At 47.3% G+C, this 17454-nt stretch overlaps 1 protein-coding gene across 1 annotated transcript in view; it reads left to right on the forward strand.

Moving 5' to 3' along the window:
• The window catches only part of yeats2 (YEATS domain containing 2), a 128943-nt gene that overhangs the window by 74953 nt on the left and 36536 nt on the right, over window positions 1-17454 (forward strand). Inside the window, 2 exon segments of the mRNA XM_084332673.1 lie at window positions 7805-7951; window positions 15883-16068. Of these exon segments, the coding sequence (XP_084188799.1) occupies window positions 7805-7951; window positions 15883-16068 (333 nt within the window).

A 17454-nucleotide genomic window follows, 5' to 3' on the forward strand; every position in this document is an offset into this window, starting at 1 on the left:
CCCTGACCTGTCTGTTAGTTAGACCCTGACCTGTCTACTAGTTAGACCCTGACCTGTCTATTAGTTAGACCCTGACCCGTCTGTTAGTTAGACCCTGACCCGTCTATTAGTTAGACCCTGACCTGTCTACTAGTTAGACCCTGACCTGTCTATTAGTTAGACCCTGACCTGTCTATTAGTTAGACCCTGACCTGTCTGTTAGTTAGACCCTGACCCGTCTACTAGTTAGACCCTGACCTGTCTATTAGTTAGACCCTGACCTGTCTACTAGTTAGACCCTGACCTGTCTACTAGTTAGACCCTGACCCGTCTACTAGTTAGACCCTGACCTGTCTACTAGTTAGACCCTGACCTGTCTGTTAGTTAGACCCTGACCTGTCTGTTAGTTAGACCCTGACCTGTCTGTTAGTTAGACCCTGACCTGTCTGTTAGTTAGACCCTGACCTGTCTGTTAGTTAGACCCTGACCTGTCTACTAGTTAGACCCTGACCCGTCTATTAGTTAGACCCTGACCTGTCTACTAGTTAGACCCTGACCTGTCTACTAGTTAGACCCTGACCTGTCTGTTAGTTAGACCCTGACCTGTCTGTTAGTTAGACCCTGACCTGTCTATTAGTTAGACCCTGACCTGTCTGTTAGTTAGACCCTGACCTGTCTGTTAGTTAGACCCTGACCTGTCTACTAGTTAGACCCTGACCTGTCTGTTAGTTAGACCCTGACCTGTCTACTAGTTAGACCCTGACCTGTCTACTAGTTAGACCCTGACCTGTCTACTAGTTAGACCCTGACCTGTCTACTAGTTAGACCCTGACCTGTCTACTAGTTAGACCCTGACCTGTCTACTAGTTAGACCCTGACCTGTCTGTTAGTTAGACCCTGACCTGTCTGTTAGTTAGACCCTGACCTGTCTATTAGTTAGACCCTGACCTGTCTGTTAGTTAGACCCCGACCTGTCTATTAGTTAGACCCTGACCTGTCTGTTAGTTAGACCCTGACCTGTCTACTAGTTAGACCCTGACCTGTCTGTTAGTTAGACCCTGACCTGTCTATTAGTTAGACCCTGACCCGTCTATTAGTTAGACCCTGACCTGTCTGTTAGTTAGACCCTGACCTGTCTGTTAGTTAGACCCTGACCTGTCTACTAGTTAGACCCTGACCTGTCTATTAGTTAGACCCTGACCTGTCTGTTAGTTAGACCCTGACCTGTCTATTAGTTAGACCCTGACCTGTCTACTAGTTAGACCCTGACCTGTCTGTTAGTTAGACCCTGACCTGTCTATTAGTTAGACCCTGACCTGTCTACTAGTTAGACCCTGACCCGTCTACTAGTTAGACCCTGACCCGTCTATTAGTTAGACCCCGACCTGTCTATTAGTTAGACCCTGACCTGTCTGTTAGTTAGACCCTGACCTGTCTGTTAGTTAGACCCTGACCCGTCTATTAGTTAGACCCCGACCTGTCTATTAGTTAGACCCTGACCTGTCTGTTAGTTAGACCCTGACCCGTCTATTAGTTAGACCCTGACCCGTCTACTAGTTAGACCCTGACCCGTCTATTAGTTAGACCCCGACCTGTCTATTAGTTAGACCCTGACCTGTCTGTTAGTTAGACCCTGACCCGTCTATTAGTTAGACCCTGACCTGTCTATTAGTTAGACCCTGACCTGTCTATTAGTTAGACCCTGACCTGTCTACTAGTTAGACCCTGACCCGTCTATTAGTTAGACCCTGACCTGTCTATTAGTTAGACCCTGACCTGTCTACTAGTTAGACCCTGACCTGTCTATTAGTTAGACCCTGACCCGTCTATTAGTTAGACCCCGACCTGTCTATTAGTTAGACCCTGACCTGTCTGTTAGTTAGACCCTGACCTGTCTACTAGTTAGACCCTGACCCGTCTATTAGTTAGACCCCGACCTGTCTATTAGTTAGACCCTGACCTGTCTGTTAGTTAGACCCTGACCCGTCTATTAGTTAGACCCTGACCTGTCTACTAGTTAGACCCTGACCTGTCTATTAGTTAGACCCTGACCTGTCTATTAGTTAGACCCTGACCTGTCTGTTAGTTAGACCCTGACCCGTCTTATTAGTTAGACCATGACCTGTCTATTAGTTAGACCCTGACCTGTCTATTAGTTAGACCCTGACCTGTCTATTAGTTAGACCCTGACCTGTCTACTAGTTAGACCCTGACCTGTCTATTAGTTAGACCCTGACCTGTCTATTAGTTAGACCCTGACCTGTCTATTAGTTAGACCCTGACCTGTCTATTAGTTAGACCCTGACCCGTCTATTAGTTAGACCCTGACCTGTCTATTAGTTAGACCCTGACCTGTCTATTAGTTAGACCCTGACCTGTCTACTAGTTAGACCCTGACCTGTCTATTAGTTAGACCCTGACCCGTCTATTAGTTAGACCCTGACCTGTCTACTAGTTAGACCCTGACCTGTCTATTAGTTAGACCCTGACCTGTCTACTAGTTAGACCCTGACCTGTCTACTAGTTAGACCCTGACCTGTCTATTAGTTAGACCCTGACCTGTCTACTAGTTAGACCCTGACCCGTCTATTAGTTAGACCCTGACCTGTCTACTAGTTAGACCCTGACCCGTCTATTAGTTAGACCCCGACCTGTCTATTAGTTAGACCCTGACCTGTCTGTTAGTTAGACCCTGACCTGTCTGTTAGTTAGACCCTGACCTGTCTGTTAGTTAGACCCTGACCCGTCTATTAGTTAGACCCTGACCCGTCTACTAGTTAGACCCTGACCCGTCTATTAGTTAGACCCCGACCTGTCTATTAGTTAGACCCTGACCTGTCTGTTAGTTAGACCCTGACCCGTCTATTAGTTAGACCCTGACCTGTCTATTAGTTAGACCCTGACCTGTCTATTAGTTAGACCCTGACCTGTCTACTAGTTAGACCCTGACCCGTCTATTAGTTAGACCCTGACCTGTCTATTAGTTAGACCCTGACCTGTCTACTAGTTAGACCCTGACCTGTCTATTAGTTAGACCCTGACCCGTCTATTAGTTAGACCCCGACCTGTCTATTAGTTAGACCCTGACCTGTCTGTTAGTTAGACCCTGACCTGTCTACTAGTTAGACCCTGACCCGTCTATTAGTTAGACCCCGACCTGTCTATTAGTTAGACCCTGACCTGTCTGTTAGTTAGACCCTGACCCGTCTATTAGTTAGACCCTGACCTGTCTACTAGTTAGACCCTGACCTGTCTATTAGTTAGACCCTGACCTGTCTATTAGTTAGACCCTGACCTGTCTGTTAGTTAGACCCTGACCCGTCTATTAGTTAGACCCTGACCTGTCTATTAGTTAGACCCTGACCTGTCTATTAGTTAGACCCTGACCTGTCTATTAGTTAGACCCTGACCTGTCTACTAGTTAGACCCTGACCTGTCTATTAGTTAGACCCTGACCTGTCTATTAGTTAGACCCTGACCTGTCTATTAGTTAGACCCTGACCTGTCTATTAGTTAGACCCTGACCCGTCTATTAGTTAGACCCTGACCTGTCTATTAGTTAGACCCTGACCTGTCTATTAGTTAGACCCTGACCTGTCTGTTAGTTAGACCCTGACCTGTCTACTAGTTAGACCCTGACCTGTCTACTAGTTAGACCCTGACCTGTCTATTAGTTAGACCCTGACCCGTCTATTAGTTAGACCCTGACCTGTCTACTAGTTAGACCCTGACCTGTCTATTAGTTAGACCCTGACCTGTCTACTAGTTAGACCCTGACCTGTCTACTAGTTAGACCCTGACCTGTCTATTAGTTAGACCCTGACCTGTCTACTAGTTAGACCCTGACCCGTCTATTAGTTAGACCCTGACCTGTCTATTAGTTAGACCCTGACCTGTCTATTAGTTAGACCCTGACCCGTCTATTAGTTAGACCCTGACCTGTCTACTAGTTAGACCCTGACCTGTCTACTAGTTAGACCCTGACCTGTCTATTAGTTAGACCCTGACCTGTCTACTAGTTAGACCCTGACCTGTCTATTAGTTAGACCCTGACCCGTCTATTAGTTAGACCCTGACCTGTCTACTAGTTAGACCCTGACCTGTCTATTAGTTAGACCCTGACCTGTCTACTAGTTAGACCCTGACCTGTCTGTTAGTTAGACCCTGACCTGTCTATTAGTTAGACCCTGACCTGTCTATTAGTTAGACCCTGACCCGTCTATTAGTTAGACCCTGACCTGTCTATTAGTTAGACCCTGACCTGTCTACTAGTTAGACCCTGACCCGTCTATTAGTTAGACCCTGACCTGTCTATTAGTTAGACCCTGACCTGTCTATTAGTTAGACCCTGACCTGTCTGTTAGTTAGACCCTGACCCGTCTATTAGTTAGACCCTGACCTGTCTATTAGTTAGACCCTGACCTGTCTGTTAGTTAGACCCTGACCTGTCTACTAGTTAGACCCTGACCTGTCTACTAGTTAGACCCTGACCCGTCTACTAGTTAGACCCTGACCTGTCTGTTAGTTAGACCCTGACCTGTCTATTAGTTAGACCCTGACCCGTCTACTAGTTAGACCCTGACCTGTCTGTTAGTTAGACCCTGACCTGTCTATTAGTTAGACCCTGACCTGTCTATTAGTTAGACCCTGACCCGTCTATTAGTTAGACCCTGACCTGTCTATTAGTTAGACCCTGACCTGTCTACTAGTTAGACCCTGACCTGTCTACTAGTTAGACCCTGACCTGTCTATTAGTTAGACCCTGACCTGTCTACTAGTTAGACCCTGACCTGTCTACTAGTTAGACCCTGACCTGTCTGTTAGTTAGACCCTGACCTGTCTATTAGTTAGACCCTGACCTGTCTGTTAGTTAGACCCTGACCTGTCTACTAGTTAGACCCTGACCTGTCTATTAGTTAGACCCTGACCTGTCTACTAGTTAGACCCTGACCCGTCTACTAGTTAGACCCTGACCTGTCTGTTAGTTAGACCCTGACCCGTTTACTAGTTAGACCCTGACCCGTCTATTAGTTAGACCCTGACCCGTCTATTAGTTAGACCCTGACCTGTCTGTTAGTTAGACCCTGACCTGTCTATTAGTTAGACCCTGACCTGTCTATTAGTTAGACCCTGACCTGTCTACTAGTTAGACCCTGACCTGTCTACTAGTTAGACCCTGACCCGTCTATTAGTTAGACCCTGACCTGTCTGTTAGTTAGACCCTGACCCGTCTATTAGTTAGACCCTGACCTGTCTATTAGTTAGACCCTGACCTGTCTATTAGTTAGACCCTGACCTGTCTGTTAGTTAGACCCCGACCCGTCTACTAGTTAGACCCTGACCTGTCTGTTAGTTAGACCCTGACCCGTCTGTTAGTTAGACCCCGACCCGTCTACTAGTTAGACCCTGACCTGTCTGTTAGTTAGACCCTGACCTGTCTGTTAGTTAGACCCTGACCCGTCTACTAGTTAGACCCTGACCCGTCTATTAGTTAGACCCTGACCTGTCTATTAGTTAGACCCTGACCTGTCTACTAGTTAGACCCTGACCTGTCTACTAGTTAGACCCTGACCTGTCTACTAGTTAGACCCTCATTAAACACGTTAATTACTGCACTTTGTTCTGGGCGTGGAACCTCATTAAACACGTTAATTACTGCACGTTGTTCTAGGCGTGGAACCTCATTAAACACGTTAATTACTGCACTTTGTTCTAGGCGTGGAACCTCATTAAACATATTAATTAAAGTTAAGTTAAAGTTAGACCCTGACCTGTCTACTAGTTAGACCCTGACCCGTCTATTAGTTAGACCCTGACCTGTCTACTAGTTAGACCCTGACCTGTCTATTAGTTAGACCCTGACCCGTCTATTAGTTAGACCCTGACCTGTCTGTTAGTTAGACCCTGACCCGTCTATTAGTTAGACCCTGACCTGTCTGTTAGTTAGACCCTGACCTGTCTATTAGTTAGACCCTGACCTGTCTGTTAGTTAGACCCTGACCTGTCTGTTAGTTAGACCCTGACCTGTCTATTAGTTAGACCCTGACCTGTCTATTAGTTAGACCCTGACCTGTCTGTTAGTTAGACCCTGACCTGTCTACTAGTTAGACCCTGACCTGTCTGTTAGTTAGACCCTGACCTGTCTGTTAGTTAGACCCTGACCTGTCTATTAGTTAGACCCTGACCTGTCTATTAGTTAGACCCTGACCTGTCTGTTAGTTAGACCCTGACCTGTCTGTTAGTTAGACACTGACCTGTCTATTAGTTAGACACTGACCTGTCTATTAGTTAGACCCTGACCTGTCTGTTAGTTAGACCCTGACCTGTCTACTAGTTAGACCCTGACCCGTCTATTAGTTAGACCCTGACCTGTCTGTTAGTTAGACCCTGACCTGTCTATTAGTTAGACCCTGACCTGTCTATTAGTTAGACCCTGACCTGTCTATTAGTTAGACCCTGACCCGTCTATTAGTTAGACCCTGACCTGTCTATTAGTTAGACCCTGACCTGTCTATTAGTTAGACCCTGACCCGTCTATTAGTTAGACCCTGACCTGTCTATTAGTTAGACCCTGACCTGTCTGTTAGTTAGACCCTGACCTGTCTATTAGTTAGACCCTGACCCGTCTATTAGTTAGACCCCGACCTGTCTGTTAGTTAGACCCTGACCTGTCTATTAGTTAGACCCTGACCTGTCTATTAGTTAGACCCTGACCTGTCTACTAGTTAGACCCTGACCTGTCTATTAGTTAGACCCCGACCTGTCTACTAGTTAGACCCTGACCTGTCTATTAGTTAGACCCTGACCTGTCTGTTAGTTAGACCCTGACCTGTCTACTAGTTAGACCCTGACCTGTCTGTTAGTTAGACCCTGACCTGTCTATTAGTTAGACCCTGACCTGTCTATTAGTTAGACCCTGACCTGTCTGTTAGTTAGACCCTGACCTGTCTATTAGTTAGACCCTGACCTGTCTATTAGTTAGACCCTGACCTGTCTACTAGTTAGACCCTGACCTGTCTATTAGTTAGACCCTGACCTGTCTACTAGTTAGACCCTGACCCGTCTATTAGTTAGACCCTGACCTGTCTATTAGTTAGACCCTGACCTGTCTACTAGTTAGACCCTGACCTGTCTATTAGTTAGACCCTGACCTGTCTATTAGTTAGACCCTGACCCGTCTATTAGTTAGACCCTGACCTGTCTATTAGTTAGACCCTGACCTGTCTATTAGTTAGACCCCGACCTGTCTGTTAGTTAGACCCTGACCTGTCTGTTAGTTAGACCCTGACCTGTCTACTAGTTAGACCCTGACCTGTCTGTTAGTTAGACCCTGACCTGTCTACTAGTTAGACCCTGACCTGTCTATTAGTTAGACCCTGACCTGTCTGTTAGTTAGACCCCGACCTGTCTACTAGTTAGACCCTGACCTGTCTATTAGTTAGACCCTGACCTGTCTACTAGTTAGACCCTGACCTGTCTGTTAGTTAGACCCCGACCTGTCTACTAGTTAGACCCTGACCTGTCTACTAGTTAGACCCTGACCTGTCTACTAGTTAGACCCTGACCTGTCTACTAGTTAGACCCTGACCTGTCTGTTAGTTAGACCCTGACCTGTCTATTAGTTAGACCCTGACCTGTCTACTAGTTAGACCCTGACCTGTCTATTAGTTAGACCCCGACCTGTCTATTAGTTAGACCCTGACCTGTCTACTAGTTAGACCCTGACCTGTCTGTTAGTTAGACCCTGACCTGTTAGTCTGGGGACGTGTCCCCACTCTGCATGTGTCATGTCTGCCTGTATTGATCTACCTGTCCATCATCCCAGGGTACGTTTCTGGTTGGCCAGCCCGCCCAGGGCTCGGGGAAACAGGGCGGGTCCAGCTTGGCGGGTCATGCGGCATCGTCCCCGGCGACCATTACCCAGCAGGCCATCCGGGTGACGGCAGGACAGAAGGCGGCCATTTTGGCTCAGGTGAGTGTTGGTAGGGTTGGTTCCGAATGATGGATCACTCTCCTTGAGAGCTTCATGATGGTCTTGAAGGGTCAATCGGGAACGAACTGCCCCCACAGTTAGGACAGCAGCCCAAACCCGTCCAATCTTTCGCCGTCGACCAAAGACGCACTTCTTCGAGCATTATCTGAAATGGAAACGAAAAAATCTAACCCTAACTAACCTTACTGTCATGCACTTGTCCTAATAAACTAACCTACACTGTAGCACTCAACACTTTGATGAACATTGTTACTCAGCTGATAGAGTCGTGCCCTTCCTGATGACTTGTCCTACAGAACTTGTAAGTCGCTTTGGATGAAAGCGTTTCAGCTAAATTACTAAATGTAAGTGGACTGCATTTATTATGTAGCCCTTTTATCCAAAGCGCTTTACGACTTATGCCTCACATTCACCCACTCACCCACTCACTCACCCGCCTGACGGCCGAGGCGACCGTGCCCAGTGCCACCCTGCTCATTGGGAGCGGTTAGCGGTTTTAAGTGTCCTGCTCAAGGACACTCCGACACGCTGACGGGAGGAGCCGGAATCAAACCCGGGAACCTTCCGATTACCAGACGATGACCTCCTGAGCCATTGTTGCCCTCTTTGAGAACTTGGAAGTTGATATGCAATCTGCAGACATGTTTTAGCTGGGCTGGTTTAAGGTGTGTCTTGTTGAAAATAATAATATCCTCAAACAAAATCCCCAATTTGAATAAAGTGATTAATCTGATTAAATTAGTCTTTATTTATTTTTATTAAATCAACTTTCTTTAATGAATATAACTCGTCAGTTTCGTCAACATAAATAATCCAATAAGGGCACGGTTGGTACGAAAGTGATGGTGACGTCTTGATGGAGCGCCGAGCGGAAGTCTGTGTGAAACCTTAGCTGTGAAAAGTTGAAAGCGTTATTATTCAACAGTAGGATGTTGCAAGAGCAGTACAGTCACTATTGTAAGGCCACACTGATAAGTGTACGATCCAAGCGAAGTGTACTGTATTCAGACTAGGGCTTTCAAAAGTTTTCAGCGATTTATGTGCATGATGGAAAAACAGGGTTCGCACAAGGTCCTTGAAGTGCTGAAAGTGCTTGATATTTTACAAAAATAAGTCAAGGCCTGGAATTCCTTGAAAACAGCAAATTTTTTAACAAGGTGCTTAAGTCATTGAAATTCAAATCAACCATTCGCATTCGCATTGAAAGTCATCCATGAGAAAATAGTTTTGAATCAAGACATACATTTTTTTTTTTATTTAAAGTGTAACTAATTGTCGGAAATTGGTTTTAAGCCATACATATTGGATCAGATTTTCTTTCTATAAAAGTGGTCATGAAGAAATGCATGACAAAATAATTAGGTGAAGTAGCCACGAGTACTTACCCACCAGTCACAGGAAGTCCTAAATAGTGTTGAGTGGCAATCCATTTAGTCAATACAGTTGTTCTCTTGATGTGCCTAACGGATAGTGTTACAAAGGGTCAGATTAAACCGAATATATATATTTATTGCTTGAGATCCCTTGTATAATATTTGTATATCGTTTGATATCCCTTGTATATTCTTTGTATATATACACGGAATATCCCTTTACCTGGGTACAAACCAGACCATAATATTCGTTCTCCTATTGGACAGCGACCCCTAGGCGCCAACGACCATACCCCCAATGGCAAGTTCAAAGGCAACGCCAAGGCATGTCTCAACATGTCCAGGTTTGCGCAGTAATACGAGACAGAACTGAGGTTGGCACTAGATAATTCACCTTACGTATAAATACGGCGCAGGTGGATACAGCAGCACTTAGCACTAAAACGTTGATGCCTTCACCACGACACAACGTGTAGTGAAGTGGGCAACTTTGCCTCTGAATAGAGCCTTGAGAACCGCGTGCGAATAGATAGCTAAAGTGTCAGAGTTTAACGCAGTACCGTTGAGTTCGACTTATTCTAATGTGAAGTAATAGTCTATCATTTATAGTGTATCGTGCGGCTACCATTCTTCAGTGACCAGCATTACCACCGGTTCGTCGTGTATATAGCTAGTGCACTTATCCAGGCTGGGCGGCCTAAACTCGTGCCCCCACCCGAGGAGTCCTAGACGAGAACCGTTGGATATGTACACCGGAGAACCTACACCGGCGACTGCAGAACCTTTTCTGGTTGGATTATATTGCTTTGGTACCGTGACTGCTGGAGCAGAGAACCGTCTACCCCACTATCGTGTGGGATCTACCCCCCGTGAGGAGCATCACTCGAGCCCGCCTCTAGGAAGAGGCTGGCTAGCTTTCATCCATGCTGTCGAGCATACTGGATTATAGCTGTTGCTTTGTCTACCGATCAAGGGAGTACTGCACTGGTTCCTGTATCTGGAACCTCGTTATTCCTCGTTGACCCAGACTTTGCACCCGAACATTCCTCTACCCTGCCGGCCTTACACCCGGAGGGAACCCCCCAGTGTCTCCAGCTGGTACTAGTGTGCCTTATGTAATTGCTATGCTACAGGTGGCGTCAGTTTAGACCCATCTTACTATTCTCATTGACTTACACTCTTGACCTACTTTACGTGTGTTCTTCGCCTTACAAGGGCGAGTATAATTCTCAATCTGTAACCTAACGTTGCTTGCTCTGATAATAATAAATACCCTCTAAATAGAACTTTATGTGTCATTGCCGTATTCTTGTGTGGGTGTTCACCATATATATTCATGTACTGTATGGCCAGTAATTAAAGTACATAACTAAGTAGTGGTTTAATATACCATACTCTCAATACAGTCAGGGAATTGTACCCATCAGTTACAGATAGGTTTGTTGCCAGACGACTGTCTAGTATCATTAGCAAAAAGATAGCGCTGGCTCCGCTCCGTCTGTAGGTGTTAACTTCTGTTCCAGCGTTGGGAATTGCATACGTCTTTGGTTTTGAAAATCTAAAAGTCCATTTGGAAAGAATCTGCAGTTGTGCACACATCATCCCTCTTCCCTGTTCCGTGTGGAAGATCAAGGTGAAAGCCAGCGCTGTCGGTTCCGTTTACCAGCCAGCCAGTGGAACCCAGGTAGCCGCACTTATATAATGCAACGCAGTTTGAAAGCAAAGCAGAGGGAGGGCAGGGTGCTGGGATCAGAGGGAGGGCAGGGTGCTGGGATCAGAGGGAGGGCAGGGTGCTGGGATCATACAGTTTCGCTCTCTTGACGACATACATTCTTCACAATTAACTGAAATAGTTTTTGTATTATGTAACCTGATGAGTTGGCTGTGTTGTCTTGTGTGTTTGTGTGGCTTGAGTCCGTCCTGATCATCAGATTAAAGCTAGTGGTTTCTTGCCCGTGGCAGTGTATATAATTTTCATTGCCAAAAGAAGAAGGCCCCTCTTCCTTCTCTCTCTCTCTCTCTCTCTGCCAGTAAATTTGATCACCTCTCTCGTCTCAACCCAGCTCTTTCAAGGTGATTTCTCCCAAGAGGAGAGGAGAAATTCTACCGTCTCTAACAAGATTGTAGTCGTCGTCGTCCCCCCCCCCCCCCCCCCCCCTCCCCCCAAACAGCCTTGTGGGGGTTGAAACAGATTTAGACTATTCTCAGAGCTGGGAACAGTTTGCCTCAAAAACCCACTTTGAACATCGCTGTGTGTTTGTTGGGGTGTAGCTCGCGGAGTCTGAGGCAGGAATGGTGGTTTGTTTCCAGCGTTACTTGGAGCAGATGGAGCAGATTATTCATGAGCTCATCAACACGACACGCTCTCAGTCGAGTCTTTCTGAATGTCCTTGTTAAAAAAGGGGGGAAAACGATGCATAACGATTCATGAATGTGGGGAAAAGCTGCATCGTTGAATAACATTTAATAATGGCTATTAATCAAAGTTTAAGCTAAATTAATGTTTGTCTTTTCAATTGATTTATAAAAAGCACAGCTGTGAACTTAACCAACACCACTGGTGTAACATTTAAATGGCATACAACTCACTTATTATTACTCCATTCTATCGAGCTGTCTCGCGCACTCCAACTGATCTTCCTCGTCTCCTCTTCACGTGTGATGCTCTCGCTGGCCAGCAGGGTCAGGGTCAGGTGTGATGCTCTCGCTGGCCAGCAGGGTCAGGGTCAGGTGTGATGCTCTCGCTGGCCAGCAGGGTCAGGGTCAGGTGTGATGCTCTCGCTGGCCAGCAGGGTCAGGGTCAGGTGTGATGCTCTCGCTGGCCAGCAGGGTCAGGGTCAGGTGTGATGCTCTCGCTGGCCAGCAGGGTCAGGGTCAGGTGTGATGCTCTCGCTGGCCAGCAGGGTCAGGGTCAGGTGTGATGCTCTCGCTGGCCAGCAGGGTCAGGGTCAGGTGTGATGCTCTCGCTGGCCAGCAGGGTCAGGGTCAGGTGTGATGCTCTCGCTGGCCAGCAGGGTCAGGGTCAGGTGTGATGCTCTCGCTGGCCAGCAGGGTCAGGGTCAGGTGTGATGCTCTCGCTGGCCAGCAGGGTCAGGGTCAGGTGTGATGCTCCAGCTGGCCAGCAGGGTCAGGGTCAGGTGTGATGCTCTCGCTGGCCAGCAGGCAGAGAAGATGCTCAAAGAAAAACTGCATTTAAAAGTGAATTGTATCCTTCGAGTGACATCCTTGAAAATGAAAAAATAGTGCTTGGAAAAGTACTTAAAAGTCCTTGAATTTTATTTTGCAATGTCTGGGAACCCTGTTAAAGTCATAAATGTGTGAATGTAACGATCTCACGTGGAATGATTCCACCTCTGTGTGTGGGGTCGTCACAGGGGGGTGGGGTCCTCACAGGGGGGTGGGGTCCTCACAGGGGGGTGGGGTCCTCACAGGGGCTCTCTGCAGGGGGGGGTCCTCACAGGGGGGGTGGGGTCCTCACAGGGGCTCTCTGCAGGGTGGGGTCCTCACAGGGGCTCTCTGCAGGGTGGGGTCCTCACAGGGGGCTCTCTGCAGGGTGGGGTCCTCACAGGGGCTCTCTGCAGGGTGGGGTCCTCACAGGGGGCTCTCTGCAGGGGGGGTCCTCACAGGGGCTCTCTGCAGGGTGGGGTCCTCACAGGGGGCTCTCTGCAGGGTGGGGTCCTCACAGGGGCTCTCTGCAGGGTGGGGTCCTCACAGGGGGCTCTCTGCAGGGGGGGTCCTCACAGGGGCTCTCTGCAGGGTGGGGTCCTCACAGGGGGCTCTCTGCAGGGTGGGGTCCTCACAGGGGCTCTGCAGGGGGGGGTCCTCACAGGGGCTCTGCAGGGGGGGTCCTCACAGGGGCTCTGCAGGGTGGGGTCCTCACAGGGGCTCTCTGCAGGGTGGGGTCCTCACAGGGGGCTCTCTGCAGGGTGGGGTCCTCACAGGGGCTCTGCAGGGGGGGGTCCTCACAGGGGCTCTGCAGGGTGGGGTCCTCACAGGGGCTCTGCAGGGTGGGGTCCTCACAGGGGCTCTGCAGGGTGGGGTCCTCACAGGGGCTCTGCAGGGGGGGGGTCCTCACAGGGGCTCTGCAGGGTGGGGTCCTCACAGGGGCTCTGCAGGGTGGGGTCCTCACAGGGGCTCTGCAGGGTGGGGTCCTCACAGGGGCTCTGCAGGGTGGGGTCCTCACAGGGGCTCTGCAGGGTGGGGTCCTCACAGGGGGGTGGGGTCCTCACAGGGGCTCTGCAGGGTGGGGTCCTCACAGGGGCTCTGCAGGGGGGGGTCCTCACAGGGGCTCTGCAGGGTGGGGTCCTCACAGGGGGGTGGGGTCCTCACAGGGGCTCTGCAGGGTGGGGTCCTCACAGGGGCTCTGCAGGGGGGGGTCCTCACAGGGGCTCTGCAGGGGGGGGTCCTCACAGGGGCTCTGCAGGGTGGGGTCCTCACAGGGGGCTCTCTGCAGGGGGGGGTCCTCACAGGGGCTCTCTGCAGGGTGGGGTCCTCACAGGGGCTCTGCAGGGGGGGTCCTCACAGGGGCTCTGCAGGGGGGGGTCCTCACAGTCTCCACATTCGATTTTCATGTCAAAGTCGAAAAATATGTATATTATTATTATTATTATTATTATTATTATTATTATTATTATTATTATTATTATTATTCAAATAATTTAAATTTTTTTATGTGAAGAAAACCATCGTTATTTAATACATTTTTATATTCAGAGGCAGCCTAATTTTCATCAACCTATCGACATTCTGAAGGATTATCTTTGAAGTGCCTATTTATGTGCAATACCCATTGATTTTAATGATCCGTTCTATTAAAGAGAATAACTGAATTTAACTGAAACTGAACATCATTTTAACTGAATTTAAACTGAACTATTGGTAAATGTATTTGGTCAGTCACGCACATCCCTGAGGGTCAGCCAGGGTGCCGGCTGCAGCTTATATAACACCGGCCACAACAACAACAACAACAGTCCACTTCACCCCAGTGTTGTTGTGCCCAGATGGACTTTGCCGCCTTCGGCTTCTCCAGTTTGTTTGAGGACAAAGCCCCCGATGGCCGTCTAGTCGGTTAAGAGGTTTCGATCCGTTCTAGATGCCCGTGGTGGCGGGAGCTTACCGCTGCATCACGTGGCGTACAGCAGCAGCAGGACCTCCGCGGGGGTTTCAGACGGTGTGTTTACAGGGGCAGGGGTGGAAAGTACTGGAGTAATTGTACTTCGTTACAATACTTAAGTACTGTTTCAGGGGATTTGTACTTTACTCGAATATTATTAGGTTTCAAAGAAAAAATACATACTTTTGTTTTTACTCCTTACATTTAAAATGCAGACCTACACAAAGTACAAATCTCGCAGGTCCAACCATTTGAATTAGTATATTTGTTAAAGGATAACTCCACTATTTTGGGAAATTAGCTTATTTAACATCTTCCCTGGAGTTAGACAAGAAGATACATACCTTTTTTGTCTCTGTGCGTGCATTTTAGCTTTGGGAATAGATGCTCCGTTAGCATAGCTTAGCTTCATCACTGGAAGTGAGGCAGGACAGTAGCCTTACAGTGCCTTACAGTGTATTGCAAGGTCTGACATTGACCAAACTTGATATGCATGACCTTGGTGGGCTCTAGGTCAACTCCTGAAAAGGGGGTCAATGTCAGACTTTGCAATCAAAAGTTAGGGGGCTAATAACCCTTGCCATAATTTCAGTGCGCCCCTAACTTTTGATTGCAAGGTCTGACATTGACCCCCTTTTCAGGAGTTGACCTAGAGCCCACCAAGGTCATGCATATCAAGTTTGGTCAATGTCAGACCTTGCAATACACTGTAAGGCACTGTAAGGCTACTGTCCTGCCTCACTTCCAGTGATGAAGCTAAGCTATGCTAACGGAGCATCTATTCCCAAAGCTAAAATGCACGCACAGAGACAAAAAAGGTATGCATCTTCTTGTCTAACTCCAGGGAAGATGTTAAATAAGCTAATTTCCCAAAATAGTGGAGTTATCCTTTAACGTTATTAATAATCAATGGAAAATGAATTCTAAAATTCTAAAATTATTTTCTAACATTCTAATTAATTAGATAATAACTGGTTATACATGCAAAATGGACAATAGAACACTGGAACTGGAAAGCTTTAAAAAAATCTTCAAACGGGGACTGACTTTGCATATAGACTATAGGCGTTTACAGCTGTTCCAGTGTAAACGTGCCTTCCTCCTCCTCCTCCGTGCGCTTCCGCCCGCTCTGAAGTCGGACTCGGTGTGGACGGCCACGCACGCTGTTCTCGCACGGCACCCGGAACGTCTTGCGCCCGCGCCTGGTGGGTTTCAATCGTCACACTACTTCTTACCACGTGAGACGACATGTCTCCCAGTGGTGACGGGAGAGAAGACACTTTCAATCGTTTCCACGAAGACACAGACCCACCCCTCTCATAATTCTAGGCGGCTGGTATACGTGAATGTTGTTGTGTATTTATTTGACCCAGATGGAGACTTGAGAAAAATTCACGGGTTCTCTTTTATGTGATTGACAGGTTGTGGGCGGGTCCCAGGGTTCGCAGGTCAAGCTGTCTGACGGCTCCGTGAAGACGGTCACGGCGGCGGTGGCCAGTCACCTGTCCAAGCCGGGCACGACCACGCTGAGGATGACGGGCGGAGTCATCACCGCGGCTAGCTCCACCCCCGGCGCCATCGGTGCTAGCTCCACCCACCAACAACAGGTGAGTCTGCCTGTCTCCCCCGCTTTTATTCTGACAGGTTTTTATTCCTGTCTCTTATCTACCTGACTTTTATTCTGACAGGTTTTGATTCCTGTCTCTTATCTACCTGACTTTTATTCTGACAAGGTTTTTATTCCTGTCTCTTATCTACCTGACATTTATTTTGACAGGTTTTGATTCCTGTCTCTTATCTACCTGACTTTTATTCTGACAGGTTTTTATTCCTGTCTCTTATCTACCTGACTTTTATTCTGACAAGGTTTTTATTCCTGTCTCTTATCTACCTGACATTTATTTTGACAGGTTTTTATTCCTGTCTCTTATCTACCTGACTTTTATTCTGACAAGGTTTTTATTCCTGTCTCTTATCTACCTGGCTTTTATTCTGACAGGTTTTTATTCCTGTCTCTTATCTACCTGGCTTTTATTCTGACATGTTTTTATTCCTGTCTCTTATCTACCTGGCTTTTATTCTGACAGGTTTTTATTCCTGTCTCTTATCTACCTGGCTTTTATTCTGACAGGTTTTTATTCCTGTATCTTATCTACCTGGCTTTTATTCTGACAGGTTTTTATTCCTGTCTCTTATCTACCTGGCTTTTGAGCTGACAGGTTTTGAGCTGAGCCGATGGATGAGCACATTTTAACGAGTAGGGCTGTATTAAATACTTCGAAGCTTCGAAGCTTCGTTCGATGGCACAAGCTTCGAACATAAAAAAAAAATCGAAGTTTAAAAATAAAATAAAAAATTAAATATTAATTTTTTTTTTCAAAAAAGAAATTTTTTTCAATTTTTTTTTTTTTACTTCGATGTGTGTGTGTGTGTGTGTGTGTGTGTGTGTGTGTGTGTGTGTGTGTGTGTGTGTGTGTGTGTGTGTGTGTGTGTGTGTGTGTGTGTGTGTGTGAACTACCCATCCCAGTTAGGACAGCCGAATCCCGTCCAATCTTTCGCCGTCGACTAAGGGCCCGCGTCCACCTAGCGCATATTTCTCCGTGAAACATGCTGGGAGTGCGCCGGCAGAGCTGGCTTGACGCGCATCTTGTAGATGACAGAAAGAAATCTACAGCCATGCCGCGGTTTTGCACATATTATAGCATATTTGAATAACTTTATTGTATATTAATTATATATATAGTTATTGCCTGACACCACAGTTCGCCCTTTGCTTTTTATTAGCTTTTTAGTAGTGTATTCGTGTAGTTATTATTATTAGTTTTGTCGCGAATCTCAATGGTCTGTGTGGAGACAGCCAGACAGGCAGGCAGCTCCGGTGTCAGGTTACAAACAGAGTGGTAGATGACTGGCTGTGATTGGTTGTTTGAATATGCGCTCGGCGCACCGCTCTAGAAAAGTTCAGCCAGTTTCAACTCTCTGGCTTGTGCGGC

The sequence above is a fragment of the Notolepis coatsorum genome (genome assembly GCF_963971535.1).
Source record: "Notolepis coatsorum genome assembly, chromosome: 17".
Lineage (NCBI taxonomy): Eukaryota > Metazoa > Chordata > Actinopteri > Aulopiformes > Paralepididae > Notolepis > Notolepis coatsorum.